This window comes from Cynocephalus volans, chromosome 6 (genome assembly GCF_027409185.1).
Source record: "Cynocephalus volans isolate mCynVol1 chromosome 6, mCynVol1.pri, whole genome shotgun sequence".
NCBI classification, from domain to species: Eukaryota; Metazoa; Chordata; class Mammalia; order Dermoptera; family Cynocephalidae; genus Cynocephalus; species Cynocephalus volans.
The window spans coordinates 52,567,336-52,586,767 of record NC_084465.1 but is presented as its reverse complement, the minus strand read 5'-3'; the positions used below and the strand labels follow the sequence as shown (position 1 = coordinate 52,586,767).

At 36.7% G+C, this 19,432-nt stretch overlaps 1 protein-coding gene across 2 annotated transcripts in view; it reads left to right on the top strand.

Annotated features, from left to right (window-relative positions):
* The window catches only part of MAGI2 (membrane associated guanylate kinase, WW and PDZ domain containing 2), a 1,312,517-nt gene that overhangs the window by 1,123,883 nt on the left and 169,202 nt on the right, over positions 1–19,432 (top strand). Inside the window, exons 13-14 of one of the 2 annotated variants that reach the window (XM_063101322.1) lie at positions 8,466–8,507; positions 15,430–15,521. In XM_063101322.1, coding sequence (XP_062957392.1) covers positions 8,466–8,507; positions 15,430–15,521 — 134 coding nt within the window. The remainder of the gene's footprint in view (positions 1–8,465; positions 8,508–15,429; positions 15,522–19,432) is intronic. The other variant, XM_063101323.1, reaches the window with a different exon arrangement.

The following is a 19,432-nucleotide window of genomic DNA, read 5'->3' as shown; positions in this document are numbered from 1 at the left end:
GGCTCCTTTTGAAATAGAAAATAACCATTATATGAGCTAAGTAATATAAACAGTAAAATAAAAGTTGGGGTAGGGCACATTTTTTCCCTGTATTTCAGAAATTAAATCCAATCCTATAGCTTATAAATTTATTTCACTCAGTAGCTTAAAATTTAATGTTCCTGGAATTAGACAGAGGATAGAAGCAGGGCTAGGGGGGTGTGAAAAGTACACTAAAATCAGTTACTGATTGAAAGTTATTTAGTGTGTCAAAGCATTTTGTTGGTAGCGTGAGTTGACGTGTAACCCAGAGTACTTTCACAAATAAATATGAGATCATCGGGCTGCAGTAGACTGAGTTTTAATTGCTGGACAGCAAGTAGGTCCTAGTGAGATCATGATAATATAAAATGTCAAGTTTTACAACTAATGAAAGTGTTTTGAAAGTAGCACTTTTCCATCCCTGATACAGGTCTACTTTTTTGATGAAAGGATATTTTTCAATTCATAATCTTAAGTAGTCGCATTAAACATGGAGGTCCTTAAAAAAATAACAATTCTGCTAGAAAACTAATTTGCCTTTACTGTGAAAACATAGCTTACGTGGCAGGAATGATTATTCCGCCCTCAATGAGCAAGACTAGCCTTTTATTTGAAACACACAAAGCTCAATACGAAAATGACCAGAAATTGCTCTTATTTTAATTTTTAAATTTAATGACAAAATACTCATCCTTTCATAGTGTTTCATATGGCACGACTATAATATAAAATTATTTCATCTTAACACATTCAAAATGGGAGATTTCATTCTCTGCTTTTAAAATTCTCTTTTAAGTTGCCTTCTCTATAAATGCTCTTAATAAGGAATAGTCACTTATCTTATTGGTGATTACATATCATAAATACATAGGATTATTTATATAACCATAATAATAATAATGACCTAAAATTTCTTCCAAGCTAAAAATAGTTTACATGTTAAAGTCTAAAAGAGTGGGAGGACTGTTTCTAGCAAGAGATTTTTACAGTTCTTTTATCTATAATGTGAGTTTATGCTTTATAGAGGGTTAGTAACTTTTAGTTAATTTCCATCTGGAATTTCTTACATGATTTAAAAGCAATGCAACTTGATAAACAATATTAGCAAAGAGGAAAAAGTATTCCGCCACTCTCAGATAGAAGTATCTCAGCTTATCTTAACACAGATCTTTATCTTCTTAAGTATTTCTTGACCAGGGGTTGTATGCGTGTGTCTTCTGCCCATCTCATATTAAACCCAACTGTGTGGTTTAGGAACTTCTCTATTGACAGAACTGTGAAGGAATAGGAAGAATATCTGAAGATGTTAGGAAAAAAAATGTAGCATAGTTAGAAAAGGGTATAGTATTTACCCATAGTGATTCTAAAATGAAACAAATGAAAAAGAGCTTTATCAGATAATGTATTTTAATTCTAAGTGAGTTGAAAACAAAATAGACATTTAGATATGGTAGGTATTTTTTCTAAATAGGACCTTGAAGAGTTTCCTGTGAAACAACATAGAATAGTTTATGCAAGTCACTTAGCATTTCGGTCTATAATCTTACCATGTGCAAAGCGAAGGGTTCGAATAGAAGAGCTTCAAGGTGCCTTACAGCTCTGTCCCTCTAATTCCGTGATGATAAGACAGTGGATTTGGAAGTCAGGATGAAAATCAAATGGCTGTTTAATTATGTCATTTTCTACATGTTCAGCAGTTCCAGATAATGACACAGTGAAAGCTGGCATTTCTCATACTTGTCTATGTAGGGTAGGAGTGGAAGCGTGTCAACTGGATCCTTACTTTAATGTATTTTAATCCATGAGAGCAACATGTCTCAAAGTACTTCTACGACGCAGTATGTAACTAGGTTTTTCTACGTCCTAGAATTCTAATTGCGGGACGTTCATGAATTTTTATGTTACATGTAACATAGACTACATCCTAATTCTAATGAAGGATCTCCTTTGTTTCTCAGTTTGACAATTAAGTCCTGTATATTTTTTAAATTTACAAAATTTAAAAATCTAAAAATTCTTGCTAACCCCCTCCCCTCCCCCTTTCCCTACTTTGATGGGCTCAGTTCCATTCTCTCCTTTTGAAAGTTCAATGAATTATTGTGATTTTTATATCTTTCTTTTATTTTTTTATTTTTTTATTTTTTTAGCTTCTACTTATGAGTGAAGACATGGTATTTCTCTCTCTGTGCCTGGCTTATTCCACTTACAAGTTTCTCTAAGTTCATCCGTGTTGCTGCAAATGGCAGAATTTCATGATTTTTTATGACAGAGTAGTATTCCATTTTGTATATATACCACATTTTCTTTATCCACTTGCCCATTGATGGACATTTAGGTTGGTTCCAACTTGTTTGTTTCTGTGGCTTATAATGAAATATCTGAAACTGGGTAATTTATGAAGAAACAATACTTACTGTTTACAGTTTTGGAAGCTGGGAAGTCCTAAGTGCAGGGAACACATCTGGTGAGATCCTTGTTGATAGGTAGTGACTCTTCACAGCAAAGCAGGGTGTCACATAGTAAACAGCAGAAGCAGACAGGGAGACTGACTGTCACATGCTCTCCTTTTAAAGCCCTCAGAACCACTCCCATTATTCCGAGAATGGATCAATCCATTTACAATGGTGCAATCCTCACAATTTAATCACCTCTCCAAGGCCCCACATTTTAGCTACCACAATAGGATTTCCCACCCTCTTAACACTGGCTCTGCGGGGACCAATCATCCAAGGCATTGAACGTTGGGGAGACACAATTCAATCTATAGTACAACTATTGGCTATTGTAAATAGAGATGTGATAAACATGGGAGTGCAGGTATTCCTTTGACATGATGATATCCATTCTTTTGGGCATATACCCAGCAGCAGGATTGCTGGATCTTATTGTATCTGTGGTTGTTTGAGGAGTTTTAGCTATAGTTGTTTTCCATAATGGCTGCACTAATTTACAGTCCCACCAACAGTGCAGGCGGGTTCCCCTTTCACCACATCCTCACCAGCATTTATTTTCTGTCCTTTTGATAATGGCCAGTCTAACTGGTGTGAGATGATATCTCAATGTGATTTTAATTTGCATATAATTTGCATTTCCCTGATTCTTGGTGATGCTGAGCATTTTTTCATGAGTCTGTTGTCCATTCATATGTCTTCCTTTGAGAAATGCCTATTCAGCTCCTTTGCCTATTTTTCAATTGGGTTACTTGCGTTTTTTGCTGTTAACTTGTATGAGTTCCATGTATATTCTGTATATTAATCCCTTGTCAGATGCACAGTTTGCAAATATTTTCTCCCAGTCTGTAGGTTCTCTTTTAGCTCTGTTCATTGTTTCTTTTGCTGTGCAGAGCTTTTTAATTTGATATAATCCCATTTGTTTTTTTTTTCTTTGGTTGCCTGTGCTTTTGTGGTCTTATTCATAAAGTCTTTGCCCAGTCCTACTTCCTGAAGTGTTTCCTCAATGTTTTCTTTTGGGAGTTTTATAGTTTCAGGTCTTGTATATGTCTTTAATCCATTTTAAGTTGATTTGGTGCATGGTGGCAGGTACAGGTCTAGCTTCATTCTTCTACATGTGAAAGTCTAGTTTTCCCGGCACCACTTACTGAAGAGGCAGTCCTTTCCCCAATGTATACTCCTGTTGCCCTTGTCAAACGTCAATTGGCTGTAAGTATGTGGGATGATTTCTGGGTTCCATTTGTCCAAGTGTCTATTTCTATGCCAGTATCATGTTGTTTTAGTTACTATAGCATTGTAGTTTAATTCGAAGTCAGATAGTATTATGCCTCATGCTTTATTTACTTACTTACTTACTTACTTACTTACTTACTTACTTACTTACTTACTTACTTACTTATTTATTTATTTATTTATTTATCTATCTATTTATTTATTTTGGCTATTCAGAGTCTTCTGTTGTTCCATATGAATGTTAAGATTGTTTTTTCTACTTCTGTAAAGAATGTCATTGATATTTGATGGTGATTGCATTGAATCTGTAGATTGCTTTAGGTAGTATGGACATTTTCACAATGTTAATTCTTCCAGTCCAAGAGCATGGAATGTCTTTCCATCTTTTTGTGTCCTCTTTAATTTCTTTCAGCAGTGATTTGTAGTTCTCATTGTAGAGATCTTTTACCTCCTTGATTAAATTTATTCCTAAGTATTTTATTTTTTTTGGTGACAATTGTAAATGGGCTAGCTTTCTTGATTTCTTTTTGTGCTAGTTTGTTGTATTATTAAAATGCTACAAATTTTTTCATGTTGATTTTGTATCCTGCAACTTTACTGAAATTTCTTATCAGCTCTAAGAGTTTTTTTGTGGAGTCTTTAGGTTTTTCTGTATATATAGGATCATATCATCTGCAAACAGATGGGGACAGTTTGACTTCATCTTTTACAATATGGATGCCCTTTATTTCTTTCTCTTGCCTTGCTTTGGCTAATACTTCCAACACCATGTTAAATAGGAGTAATGAGAGTGGGCATCATTGTCCTGAATAGGATGGTATTGGCAGTGGGTTTCTCACATATGGCTTTTATTGTGTTGAAATACTTTCCTTCTATACCTTTTGCTGAGAGCCTTTATCATGAAGGGATGGAGAATTTTGTCAGATGCTTTTTCTGCATCTATTGAGATAATCATATGGTTTTTGTCCTTAATTTTCCTGATGGGGTGAATCACATTTATTGACTTATGTATGTCGAACCATCCTTGCATCCCTGGGATGTATCCCACTTGATTGTGGTGTATAATTTTTTTGATATGCTCCTTTATTCTATTTGCTAATATTTTATTGAGGATATTTGCATCTATGTTCATCAAAGATATTGGCCTATAGTTTTCTTTTTATGTTGTATCTTTGGTTTTGGTATCAGGGTGGTTCTGGCCTCATAGAATGAGTTTGGGAAAATGGCCTCTGTTTCAATTTTTTGAAATAGTTTGAAGACAATTGGTATTAATTCCATTTTAAAGGTCGATGAGAATTGAGCAGTAAAATCATCTGGTCCTGGGCTTTTCTTTGTTGGGAGACTGTTGATTACTGCTTCAATCTCATTGCTTGTTATTGGTCTGTTCAGGATTTCTATTTCTTCTTGGTTCGGTCTTGGTAGTTTGTATGTTTCCAAAAATTTATCCATTTCCTCCAGGTTTTCAAATTTGTTTGTATATAGTTGTTTATAATAGTCTCTAATAATACTTTGTTATTTTTGTGTATCGGTTGTAAAGTCTCATTGTTCATTTCTGATTTTTACTTGAGTCTTCCATCTTCTTTTTTTAGTAAGCCTAGCTAATGGTTTGTCTATTTTGTTTATCTTCTCAAGAAACCAACTTTTTGTTTTGTTGAACTTTTGTATCATTTTGTGGATCTCTATTTCATTCAGTTCTGTTCTGATCTTTAGTTCTTTTCATGTATTGATTTTGGGATTGAATTGTTCTCGTTTTTCTAGTTCTTCGAGGTACATTAGGTTGTTTAATTAAAATCTTTCTAGTCTTTCTATGTAAGTGTTTATTGCAATAAGCTTCCCTCTTAGTACCATTTTTGCAATATCCCACAGGTTTTGGTATAATGTGTCTTTATTTTCATTAGTTTCAAGAAATTTTTTTATTTCCTGTTTCATTTCTTCTTGGGCCTATAGTTATTCAGGTGCATATTGTTTAATTTCCATGTATCTGTGTAGTTTCTAGAGTTTCTCTTGTTTTTGATTTTTAGTTTTAATCTATTGTGGTCTGAAAAAATACTTGAAATGATTTCAATTTTTTAAAAATTTGTTGGGACTTGATTTGTGACCTAACATGTTGTCTATATTGGAGAATGTTCCATGTGCTGATGAAAAGAATGCGTATTCTGTCATTGTTAGATAAAATATTCTGTAGATTCAGCCAGGTCCAATTGGTCTAGAGTGTAGTTTAAATCCTGTGTTTCTCTGTTGATTTGTTGCCTAGACAATCTGTCCAGTGGTGAGAGAGGGGTGTTCAAGTCCCCATCTACTATCATATTGGGGTCTATCTCTTTCTTTAGGTCTAATAGAGTTTGCTTTATATATCTGGGTGCTCCAGTGTTGGGTGCATATATATTTGTGATTGTTTGTCTTCTTGCTGGATAGATCCCTTTATCATTGTATAGTGGCTTTATCTCTTTTTATAGTTTTTTGTTTAAAGTCTATTTTATCTGATATAGGAATAGCTACTCCTACTCATTTTTGGTTTCCATCTGCATGGTATATCTTTTTCCATCCTTCACTATTAGTCTGTGTGTGTCTTTACAGGTGAGGTGAGTTTCTTGAAGACAGCATATAGTTGGGTCTAGCTTTGAATTCTAATCAGTCAGTCATATGTCTTTTGAGTGGGTAGTCAAATCCATTGACATTTAGGGTTGATATTCAAAGATATTGTCTTACTCTTGGCATTTCATTGATTTTCATTTGAATGTTTTAAATATCTTTTGTTCCTTTCTTCCCTTTTTATTGTTTGTCTTTGGCATTTGTTGGTTTTTTGAAGTGGTAAGATTAAATTTCTTTCTTTTTCTCATTTGCATTTTTTTCTACCAGTGGGTTTTGTTCTTTCTTGTGTGTTTGTGGTAGTGATTATCATCTTTCAGATTACAGATGCAGGACTCTTTTGAGGATTTCTTGCAGGGCTGTAGTGTGGTGGTGAACTCCTGAAGTTTCTGTTTGTTTGGGAAATACACTATTTCTCCTTCATTTCTCAGTGATAGCCTTGCTGGGTATACTTTTCTTGGTGTACAGTTTTTTTCTTTTGGTATTTTGAATAGATCATAGAAGAAAATAGACCTATTTTCTTCTGGACTGTAGAGTTTCTGTTGAGAAGTCTGCTGTTAGTCTGAAAGGGGCTCCCTTATAGATGACTTGATGCTGTTCTCTTATCATTTTTAAGATTCTTTCTTTGTCTTTGAGTTTTGCCAGTTTGATTATAATGTGCTTTGGAGAGGATCTTTTTATGTTGAATCTGTTTGGGGATCTTTTATCATCCTGGATCTGCAGGTCTGTGTCTCTCCTTATACCTGGGAAGTTTTCCATTATTATTTCATTGAATAGGTTTTCTATGCCTTTTCCTTTCTCCTCCCCTACCACATGATTTGGATGTTTATGCACTTAAGATTGTATGCTAGCTCTGTTAGACTTTCTTCGTTTTTCTTCTTTTTGTTGTTGTTGTTCACCTGGGTTATTTTGAAAAGACTGTCTTCGAGATCAAAAATTCTTTCTTCTACGTCATGTCTTACTCCAGTCAGCTGCTTAAGCTCTCAGTTGTGTTTTCTATTTTATTGAGTGAATCCTTCAGTTCTGGTAGTTCTGCTATGTTCTTTTTGAAGGCATTAATCCTTTGTAAGTTTCCTCCTTCATATCCTGGATACTTTTCCTCATTTCATTCTGTTTCCTGAGTCTTCTCATATATCAGGGAGTTTCCTTAAGATTGATGCTCAGAATTTCTTTTCAGTCATTTCAAGGGTTTCTTGCTCTCCGGGGTCTAGTACTTGAGATTTATTGTATTCCCTTGGTGGTGTCATATTTTCTTGTTTTTTCATATTTCTAGCATCTCCATGTTGATTTCTGGTCATCCAGTAGAGCAATTACTTCTTTTATTACTCTGGAGTGGGCTTTGAGGAGAGAGACTCTCTCCCTCTCTTCTCTTTTTCAGGACTCCAGTGGTGATTCTCCTTGTGTTAATGCAATTGAGTGGTCAGCAGGCTGACTGCACAGTGGCTGTGGCTGCTGCTGTGTCAGCAAGCCACCCTTGCAGCATCAATGGCTGTGATGAACCCCCCCACCCCATGCAGAGGCAATGTTTATGGCAGTGGCAGGGGCTGCAGTCTTCAGGCATGCTCCTGCCTTCTGTTGGGTGGGGGCTGCCTGCAGCTCCTGCTGAGGTCTCCAGATGTGCTCCTGCATTCTGTCCTCACAAAGGATCTCTATTGCTAAAATAAACCAATTTAACTCAATGTTACTTTATCCAAATAGTTGGAAATATCAAAATATTTGGAATGGTATACATAAATCAATACAATCATTGATTGAGGTTTTTACTTTTCAATGTTGTATGGCATGATATCATAATATCATTTTTAAAAGACCTACATTTACCATATATATTTTAAGTTCTGGATTGACTTTACTTTCAAATAGGCATTTTTATAATGAGAACCAAAGCTTGATAATATTTGAAAATGGTAATCTTTTTTCCATCCTGATCTAAAGTAATGCTGATTTTTCTATTTAGAATACATGTGAATGAGGTACATTTACATACATACTCAGACATAAAGTAGGGTAAATCTGTCCACTAATTTCCATGGATTTTAGGGAAAAAGACATCATTAAATGTGAGCACAAGATTGGGGTTGGGGAGTAATAATAGCAATAAAAATAAAGTAAAGATGAATTTTAAAGTGCCATTAGTGAATTTCAATTTTAATTCCCCATTTTCCCATCCAGAACAAGTGCCACCCAGGACCAGTTTTCGAATGGATTCCTCTGGCAAGTATTATTCAGTACTCACAGTTCTGTGAACAAAACATCTTCCATTTTGTGTAACACATCATTCATCTGAGTAGCATTAGTTTTGTAGTATATACTCACTGTGCTAATTTTATTCATCCACATATGCATGTATTCAAGGCGGAGAGCAAGTCTGATCATGGTGGGCTGGAATGCCTGCCAACGAAAGACAAAGGGAGTCATATTAATGAATTCCTTCCATAAAATGCCTTAGAAAAGATGAGATTAAAAACTAGCTGCCAAAGAAAGCCATCAGACTGACCACATTCAGACTGTCCAATACACAGAGTATAGCATTCATACTACACTCTTCGTATAGTGGCCACTAGCTACATGTGGCTACTGGATACTTGAAATGTGTCTATTCTAAATTAAGATATGCTGTAAGATGTGTGTAAAATCCACACTGAATTTAAAAGAGTACCAAAAAAAAAAAAAAAAGACAGAAAGGAAAAACAAATGAATAATTTGTAATTAATTATTTTTATATCGATTTATGTTGAAATAAATTTTGGATATATTAAGTTAAATAAAATATATTATTAAATTGATTTCACCTGTTTGTTTCACTTTTTAAAATGTGGCTACTAGAAAATTTTAAATTTTTTATGTAGCTTACATTTTATTTATATAAGACAATCCTAGACTAGATAAATAGAAATAAGAAGATAGAGTATCTAAGAGACTTGCAATTGAAACATTTCAAAAGAACTTAGAAATTTTGCTAATATAAGGTGAAATTATTTTCAAATCTTTTAAATATGCCAATTTAAAAATGTATTTCAATAGTATTTTAAGCTAGGATAGAATATCATAGTTTCAAACTTAAGAGCTTTTAGTAACAACCAGTTAATTCATTTAGAAGAAAACTTTTTTTGACTTAACCATCCCCAAAACACTTACCAATTTTGGTTTAGGCTAAATATTCAGCATTATTGTGGAAGTGAGGAAAAAGAAGATTTAGATATTTTTTACTCTCAGAATTAGTGATAGAAATGCTCTGAACAACTGATTAGACCACTGGATTGAAAGTCAGAGCACTGAAACAATTGCAGAAAAGAGGGTTTCATAATAATAGCACTATTTCAAGTCTGTGGGCTCAGAGCACACATCCCTAGAGTGTCTCCATAATGACAGCTCATTATCCATCTCAGCATGTTTTGACACCCCTTGGAGAATATATGTGCTTGAGATCATTCCATTCTGTAAGTTTCCATGTCATTTGGGGGGGGGGGGATATGTAGAAAATATGGAAGTTATTTCTTAGTATTTTGTCCTCAAATAATGTCTAAAGTATTTGTTTAGCTTGGTCTGAAAATGTTAAAGCATTTACTGACTGTAAAATTCTTGTAATTTTTAAGCATATCTTATGCCCAGAGAGAAAATGGGACCTAGTAATTACAGTTGCAAAGTGAAATCAGGATTTAATTTGGAATTCTAAATCTCAGCTTACTGGCCACAGCAAGCACACTTGAAAATCTCGGTTTCTGAATGTACTTTATTTAGAAACTAAAGAAAGAGAAGAGCCACCCAATAGCTTTGATTACATTGATATATATGCAAAGTAATATATTTACATTTTTAAAAAATACATCACTCAAAAGACAAAGTTGTAATATAGTTTGAATATATTATACTACAATGCAATACAGATTTCCAAAAAAAGAACCAATCCAAATATTTTGTTAAACGTCTATACAAGTTATCAAAATGTTCTAGAAAATTATGACCGCATCCAAAACAAATACATCTTCCATATTATTTCCCACATTTATATAATGTCTTTTATCAAATTGTGTGTCATGATTTTTGACTTAGATATATTTATCATAATTATAAGGTGTACTATTAACTTTATCTGCATAAGTTCCTTAGGTACAGAGGCAAAATTGATAGTAAGAAGTCCTGAATAATGTACTTATGAAACCAAGTGATAACTCTATAGTGGAATAATGCTGTGGTTTATTGGATCTAGTAGATTGATAAGTGTCTTAAAACAACGAAATTCAGGAAACATTTATTTAGCAACTCCTACAGGTTGTGCATAATGGAACACTATAGATAGTCAAAGATAGATATGTCATCACTCAGGGAGAATGTTAGTGAGAAACAATGGAACCAACGGCCAGGAACTCTGAATGGTCATCTCTACCCAAAGACATGACAGCCAGGGCATGGAGTATCACAGAAACCACTTCCAGAAGGAGACCTTCCCTTGTTCAGAATCAAAAGAAATCTGGTGTCATAAAAGATGCATCAACAGTGTCAAGTGAGGCTCAGAAATCAATCAGAATGAGGAAAGAGAAAAGAGTCATTCAATTTGGTCAGAGTATAATCAACAATCTTAAAGAGTTTAGTAATGCGGAGAGAGCAGAAACCAAACTGGCAGGAATGAGTTAGAGATGGAGTAAAAGCTCCACTAGAGATCGGAGATGGAAGTGGGGAGCAAGGCAACATTTAGGATGGGGAAATCTGAGCTTATTTGACGCATAAGGAAGGGAGCCAAATGAAGAGTGGGAGATGGCTTCTACTATGGCTAACACGTGTCCAGCCACACTCAAATTTCCAAAGGGGTAAAAGAGAAAGGTAAAAAGAAGGAATTATTTTAAGGCAAAATGTCTGAGCTACTTATCTGGTAATGCTATATTTGAGGGATAGAAACTATTTAATTCCAGTTTAACTCATTCTGTATCTGGACTGCATGGAAATCCACAAGCCAGGAACATCTTAAATAACCTTCTTTGGTGCCTGATTCCTCACTTGTACTGTCTTTCCTAGATCTCTCTACAAGGAAAAGCCAAAGAGTAACACTATTTTCAGCAGGGAAAAATGAATAAATGCATTCTCTGTGCCAAACTGTGATAATAATCCATGGTACATATGTTTTAATTAAAACATGAAAAGGGGATTCAGGTACCAAAATTTAATTAAATGTTTATGGAAGCATTCCATGTGCCAAATTAATCCATAAAAATGCTGTATTTTGCATTTTTGAAGATTGAATCCATTCATAAAATTCGTCAGTTATGTCCAGTCACCCTACCTTTTCCCAAATACTGTGCACAAAGTCATGTCTTTCAAAAGCAAGACCAAGGATACATACAGCATGTAAAGCCCCCTGGAGTCTTAGTTTCAAATAGGACTTGGCTTTTGAAATTCTACTTTTCTTTATAATGATGGAGGTTCTTCCAATATCTGGATGTGGTCACCATTTGCTACTATTTAGATGTTAGCTTGTGCAGTATTGGTGTGAGTCCAGGATAAACTGGGACTTGTAAATTCCACTCCAGTAGCTTGCCACAATAGCCATGTAAAATCCCATCTGGGAAAAGTATTATGAGATGCTTTATTTCACAATGCCTGTAGATCCTGGGACCCAACTGCTGAGGAAGAAGCAACATTGGCCATGGCTGGCCATTGAACACCAATGTCCAATGAATGTTCTGTCTCCCCTTAGTCCACTTCTTCACAACCACTGCCTCCTCTTGGGTTGCACCAAGCAACACCTGAGAGTGCCCCTGACAGCTCTGCAAAAAGGGCTGAGGAAAAAGAAGATTAAAAAAAAAGAGCACAGAAAGAAAATTAAACAAAGAAGTAGAAGAGAAAAAGGATGTTGGTGGGGTGTGGTTGAGTGATATACAAAGCAACTCAGGTCCGGATAGGTATCTGCCAGACCCCTTCATCTAACATCCTCCCAGGTGCATAGTTTATTCTTCTGTCACAATGGGGTAAAGGGTTCGCCCTCAGATTTCTTTAAGTTTTTGCATTAATGTGGGAAGACATAAGCATGATACTTATTGAAACCTGTTGTCGAGCCAGATGAGCAGGTAAGGGAAAGTATCAGAAACACCATAATCTTTCAAGAGAGCTAACAAAGAAAAGGAAAAAGAATAATGCCTCCTAGCTTTGTGCATACAATTTTAGTTATTTTGTAAAACTAGACTCAAAGGGGAGGAAAGAAACCAAAGAAAAATTATCTTTTTCTAAAAGCTCTTATTTTCCCTTAAAAAAAAAAAAAGAAAAGAAAAAGTTGCTGCCTCAAGGCACAATCTATCATTTAAGCTTTTCTTGCAGTTGATATTTCTCTAAAGTTTTCATGCCCTGCAGCCTCAAAGTCTGTGCTCAAAATTAACAAAGAAATTAAAAAATAAATCACTTCTCTGATGGTCTCTTTCCTCTCTCTACTTGGACACTTCTCTGATGGTCTCTCTTTGCCTCTCTCTACTTGTTCCTGTACTATGAAGCTGCCATCTCTGCCTGGAAGAAAGGAAGGGTAAAGAGGAAGTAGTTGGAACACACCACCCTACATTTGAAATCAGGGGGGGTCGGAGTAGCAGTCAGGGGATCGTAATTGTCACTAAAATGACATAAAGAGTAGAAGAGGGAGGGTAAATGTCTTGTTCACATCTCTCTTTTTTAGAGTTAGGTAAAATGAACTAGCCAAAATCCAAATTTTTTCTCCTGAAAAATGTCCCGAGTTATTCATTAAAGAAAAGCCTTCCAATTCCCCCAGGAATCACAGCATTCTCTCACATAAGACAAACTTCTTATAATTTCAGCATTCCCTTAGGGGAAAAGTTTGACTTGGTAAATAAGATGAATTGTGCAGTAAACTTTTAGAGTTCTTTGTGCAATATGGATGGATGCTGAAGTCATTGGAAGAATAATTTTCCATTTACCATATTCAGCAGCAACATAAGAGAAAAAAGAGCATAGGAGTAGATAAAATTTCCAGTAAACATGGGCTGGCTCTTTCATTTTAAGTGTCAAAAATATACCACCTTCTATTTGTATTTTTTATGTATATGTGATCTAGATTCCTTCATGCTTAGAGTGACCTAGAGAAGAGATTGCTGTGAGCAGTTGTATCATAACCAACTTTTAGAAATCTAAACAGTGATTAGGCATTATCTTTCCTTTCCCATCTCCCCTTGCCTTTCTACCTCCCTTGGGAGGGGTACAAGTAGTTGCAATGACTTTAAAGGGCTGCTCCACCTGTCTCCAGATTCCTAAAGGCTTAGCTCACACCCCAATATGTGATTTCATATATGATACTGTAGACTCCCGAGTAGACTGAGTTCTAAAGCCAATCGTGTCTTGTAGAGTGTAGGGCAAAGTTTTCATCTTCCTTTTACTACCGAACTCTAACAATTTAATAGGAACAGAATTTTTCTTAGTTCTCCCATCTTTAGAATATGAATGATTATACAGTTTATAAAGAGTGACTAAAGGATGTGGAGGTCTAAGTGCTTGCTCTTCTGTGAGAGTTTTATATTATTCATTGAACGGGAAAGGCCTTGGTTATATGTGCATTTGATCATAAAAGGATGTGAATGATCATTGAGTTTTGCACTATATATATATATATATATGTATGTATGCATATGTGCTTATGTGCCTGATTCAGCTTTATGAAGAGTGCACCGGACAAATCATCAGCATTTGTCCCCATATCAGAAATAAATGACTTGCCTTTCGTATATCACTGAGAACAGCCCAGGTCGTTGGGCACAGAAGCAGGCAAGTGTCATCATGCTTTGTACACTGTACCATGTCAGCAGCCCCACTAACTACAGAGCCTGGAAGAGATTCACCTGGCCGTCAGTCAATGAGTCTCTCTCTACTGCGACTACTACTATATATCCAAGTGGCTCAGACATAAATTTTTGTCTCATGAGGATTCTCTTCTGAAATCCCACTCCAATGTCTACAACTATCCTGTTTAAGCACAGGGAATTTTACTTAATACTTGCTTCTATCAGCTCTAATACCTCCTTTAAATCATTAAGGCCCAGAAATCATTAAACACTTCTTAAGCAAAGGATGGTGTGATAAGTATTCTTCAAAATTGCTGCTCATCCACTGACATCCTAACAGTGAGTGAGGAAGTAAGTACAACTCAGTCATGACTGAGGTGTCTGCCCCTAAAGAAGGTGCAAAGGGCCAGGGGCGAGAGGTAAGCATAAATCATTTTCTCCTTAAGAAGTCAAAAAGTTTCTCATAGCTTTAGTTTATTCTAAGACCAAAAAAAGTGTCATTTAGGATAATTTCCCAGCTTGTTTTTAAGTACATTTCTGTTTTTTCAGCTGACTCCAGAAATTTATTTTGAGTACACTAACTTTACTCCTCTAATTTCTCTTAAGTACACTAATGAAGCCAATGGTTAATTAGTGGCGTCCACATTCTAAATTGTTTAGGGGATAAGAGTTCATCTTAGACCCTGATGAACTTCTACCGGAAAGTTATAAAAAAATCTAAGGAAGTTTGCCAGGAAATAAACATTTTACTTAAACCCCAATGGAAAAAAAATTAAATTCTATGTTTTCTAATTTTTGTAATGTTAAAAGAGACAACTTCTACTAGGCAGAAGTTTACACCCTACACACTCACACACACGCACACCCTCCAAACTGTATGTATCAAGTCATAAGCAGAGATTAGTAAATTACTAATCTTAAAGTTACTGCTTTACTAGGTAGTTCCAGGGTTTTGCCATCTGTCTCTCTTACTTCTGAAATAATCATTCTAGTCAGAGTAAACATCCTCGAAGTGACAGCAAAGCTTCTTGAGGACAATTCGAATGCTTTCAGGAAAATAAAGAACTATAGAGGCATCAACTTTTTTTCCGCTCAGAAAATTCATGTGCTCTTTCTACCTATAATGATTCCTTGTTTGTCACTGTTATTCCAGGGACTTGTCACTGTTATTCCAGGGACTACCTAATTTTGGATTACCTGCTTTTTTGCTACCATATTTTTTGTATCCTCCATGCTTTCCATTGACTCTAACAGCACTGTCATTAATCACATCCACAAAATTAGTTTTCCATTGGTGTGTTCAGTTCCTTGGGGGGCGGGGAGGAAGCAGCATTCATTACTCAATGGGATCTCCTTTATGCCAGGTCCAGATTATAAGGAATTAGATGTTCACCTTCGGAGGATGGAGTCTGGATTTGGCTTCAGAATCCTCGGGGGAGATGAGCCTGGACAGCCTGTAAGTCAAATCCCCTTTATTTCCACACTTCTGCTATATTGTATGTATAAGCACCAGAGAAAATATTCAGTGTGACATCTAAAAGGAAATGTTTTAGGACTCATCTAAAAAAAATTGAGGTTTGTTTTTTCTTGGAATTCTCTTTAATAAGATCTCACAACATGCAGATATCTCCATGGACAATATCTTATCATAGATCACATTACTCTTTTTTAGAATGGATTGTATTCCTCTCGTGTATTTCAATTATTTAATTGTACTGGAGCCCTGATCTCTCTGGGCAGCAGCTCATGGGTAGACATGCAGTATGACAGAAGATACATGTGAAGCGGTGACTTGGAACAGCAGAATTTTGTATATTTTCAACCAAAACAACAATAGAGAGAAAATGCAGAGATAAACAGAAGTAAAATCAAGCTTAGTGCTGCAGAATCTCAGCCCAATTTGAATTGTGAGATGTTCAAAAAGTCAACTTGAATTGACATAGTCTTGAGAATTTGAGGAGAAATCATATATACATATGTGTGTATATATATACATATATACAAGTACATATATGTGTATTTAGAGTGAAAGCATACAATAACAACAGTCATTAACACACAGAAAACACAGCTAGATTTATGAGCATGTATTAAATTATTGGCTATAAAACACTCATTGGAAAAGATGTATCCTAAATGATACCCAATGTGTCTAAGTGAGGTACATGAAAGTTTTGAATAAATGAAGAGCCTGAGCTGTGAAGTCAATGCCTGCACTCCACTCCAGCTCTAGCACCTGCACCCCATCCTAGCTCAGGCAAGGGAACTAAATGCGAAGCCTCAGTTTCCTCATCTGCAAGATAAGGATAACAATAGTGTTATTTCATAAAGTAGCTTTAAGGGTTAAAGGTAACATATGTAGATATCTTAGAATGGTGCCTGAATCATATTAAGTGCTGAATAAATGTTTATCATCATCAACTTTGTCTCTCTTGTTACTCGATCATTCCGGAAAGGAAAACTTAAAATAAAAATAAGACTGATGGCAGAAATCTCAAGGAGAAAAAAGTCCACCTTGGAAATGAAAGAAATCTGTAATGATTAGAACTGTCCCAAGGTGAAGTAGCTTGCCTTGGTAGGGAGTGAGCCCCTTCACCCGAGAGGCAGTCAAGCGGAGTCGGTGAGAACCAGCAGGAGCTCCAGACAGGCTTCCTGCGAGAGGAGCAGGACTAGACGGCTGCTGAGGTCCCTTTCTACAGAAGATTCCAGGAGGATGGACGTGGACTCCAAGGATGAGGGCACTCCAGGAAAAAAGACTGTTTCCTAATTCTTGGGGATAAGATTTGGCAACAGTCAGCCAAAATGTCACTTACTCCCCAGCTGCCAAAGAAGATGTGAAAGTGCGCTGGCCAACGAGGGTTGGCAGGATTTTCCTTAGTGCTTTGGGAAGAGAGAGAATGCTTAGGTAAAATATAGGGCTCCAGTAACTTCTGACTTAAATTTATTCAGACACTAAATTAAGGCTCTCATGTCACAAGTAGAAGCAGCATATCTTGGTTGCGTTTTGCTCCCATCCACAGCTTTGTCCCCCTTTCCCTCTGTCACCTGCTTCAGAGTTCACCAGGGGTCCTCGGTTGCCTGGCCTGCCCTGCAGCCTCACTCCTCTCTACAGCTCATCTTGTTTTATAGATATAGAGCTGAAAATACTATCCGTCCCTCCCCTTATGTAAACACTTGGCACACCGATTTATACCGCAAAACCTCCTGACCTCCACAGGGTATTTATGTGACTTGGCTTCCTTCACGATTGTTCTCTAACATGTTCCTATGTCTGCCTGTTTTGTTTGTTCAGCCAGATTTCAAATTCCTTCTAAATGAGGTCTTTATCTTCCCCTTTTTATTCTACTTTAGTGCCTCATAAATGAAAAATGTGCCCTTTACCAGAGTTAACCAACTTGAGGTTAAGGTCACCGTCCTCCAGACTGCCACATCTGCCCAAGACTCCTGACATCAACTGAAGTGGGCTCACCAAACTGCAAAGTCAAAGGGAAGAGTCTCAACAGACTGTCCCCACTTTAGATGCCAGCTGTAAATCTGGGGGTTCTCACTGCAAAACAGGTTTACTATGCACTGGTTACCAACTTATGTGAGTCCAGTGAGACAGAACACCCACACACACGAGTTATATGAAGTGGGTTTATTATTTACAGATAGGCACCACGGGACAACAGAAACTTCAGATTCATTATGAGCCAGTCCCCAAAGGCTTAGGAAACTAGCCCAGGACAGATGGAGTCTCAACTGCATGTGCCCACCCATCTGCACCACAGCTAAGAGATCCCCAAAAGCAGTCCACGTGGGTTTTATACCCCAGAGCAACATGAATTAGAGAGCTAAAGCATTGAAGGACATCCTGTTTCTAGGGGAAACTGAAGTAGAACCCAGGCTGTTCCAGCCAGCCCCTTCTTATCTCAGTATGTTGCATTCCCAGCACATAATACAGTTATTTTTAAGAACTACAAGTGAAAGGGGGGAGAACTGGATTGGTCCAAGGCCACTCAGAGAACTGTCCTGCACCCACAGCCTTCCTCAGGTTTGATAATTCATTAGAACAACTCAGAACTCAGGAAAGTGCTATACTTATGATTACAGCTTCATTATAGTGAAAGAATACAAATTAAAACCAGCCAAAAGAAGAGATGCATAGGACAAAGTCTAGAAGGGTTCCAACTGTGAAGCTTCCATCATCTTCAGAGACATGTTACCCTTCAACATTGATGCACAGTGTATTGCCATCAGGGATGCCCACTCAAGCTTTGGTGTCCTGAGTTTTTACTGAGGTTTCATTACATGGGCATTGAATCATTATCCACATGGCTGAGCTAAAATCCCTACCCCTCTCTCTTCCCTGGAGGTCAGGCTGATGTCACATGGCTCAAAGGTCCAACCCTCTAATTACATGGTTGGTCAGCCCCCACCCTAAAATCATTGGTGTGACTGGTCCCATCCTGAGTCATCTCCTTAGCATAAACTATCAGGTATAGTCTCAGGGGCTCACCAAGGACAGCAAAGGCACTCCTAAGGTTTTGGAGGTTACCTTTCAGGAACCATGGACAATGTCCAGACCTCTCTTCGGGCCAAAGCCAAATTCTTTATTACAAAGCCATATTCTTAAAAGATACCAAACAAATGAAACAAAATTAAATCATGCTCAAAATAAAATACAACTTTAAGGTAATTTTTATAGCATTTTGTGGGATATTGGGCACCAGCTGAGATTACAGGGTATTTAAGGGTGAATCCATATAGAATCCAGAACACTTATACTAACAAAATACCTCAAACTTACCAACCTAAGGGATTTCTACCAGAAAAACAAGGTCTCTGTTTGTTCCAGAATATACTGACTAAATGCTTCCCACCCCCCCTCCCCCGCCATACCAATCTGTGTGCTCCTTGAAAGCAAGGACTGTGGTTTAATGGTGTTTATGTCTTCCAAGCCTAGCACAGAGCCTGGTAAACTAAATATTTGTTAAATGGAATTGAAGAAAGTACTTTTCACCAAGCCATAACTGTCACCTGAGCTTCTCAAAGCAAATAATAATCTGGAGTTTATATTTTCTGAAGCCTCTAAATCCTACAGGCTCTGTAGAAGGAAACTGGCCTAGCCCTAGAAGCAGAGCTGGTATCCTGGTGGCCTACAACATGCTTTATTTAGCTCCCCCTGTGTTTTTATATTGAGCACCAAATAATTTAATGTTTTTAAAGTTTTTGATTTCCATCTTCTCCTGAAAAATAGATCTAGAACAGTGAGTTCGCCTTTCTCCATGACAACAGGAGCCAAGCAAAGGTCCCTTTTAGACTGAACATGGCCACAGTTCCCTTATGCCTGTTACCCATTTAGACTACTGTCTTTGAACTCCCATC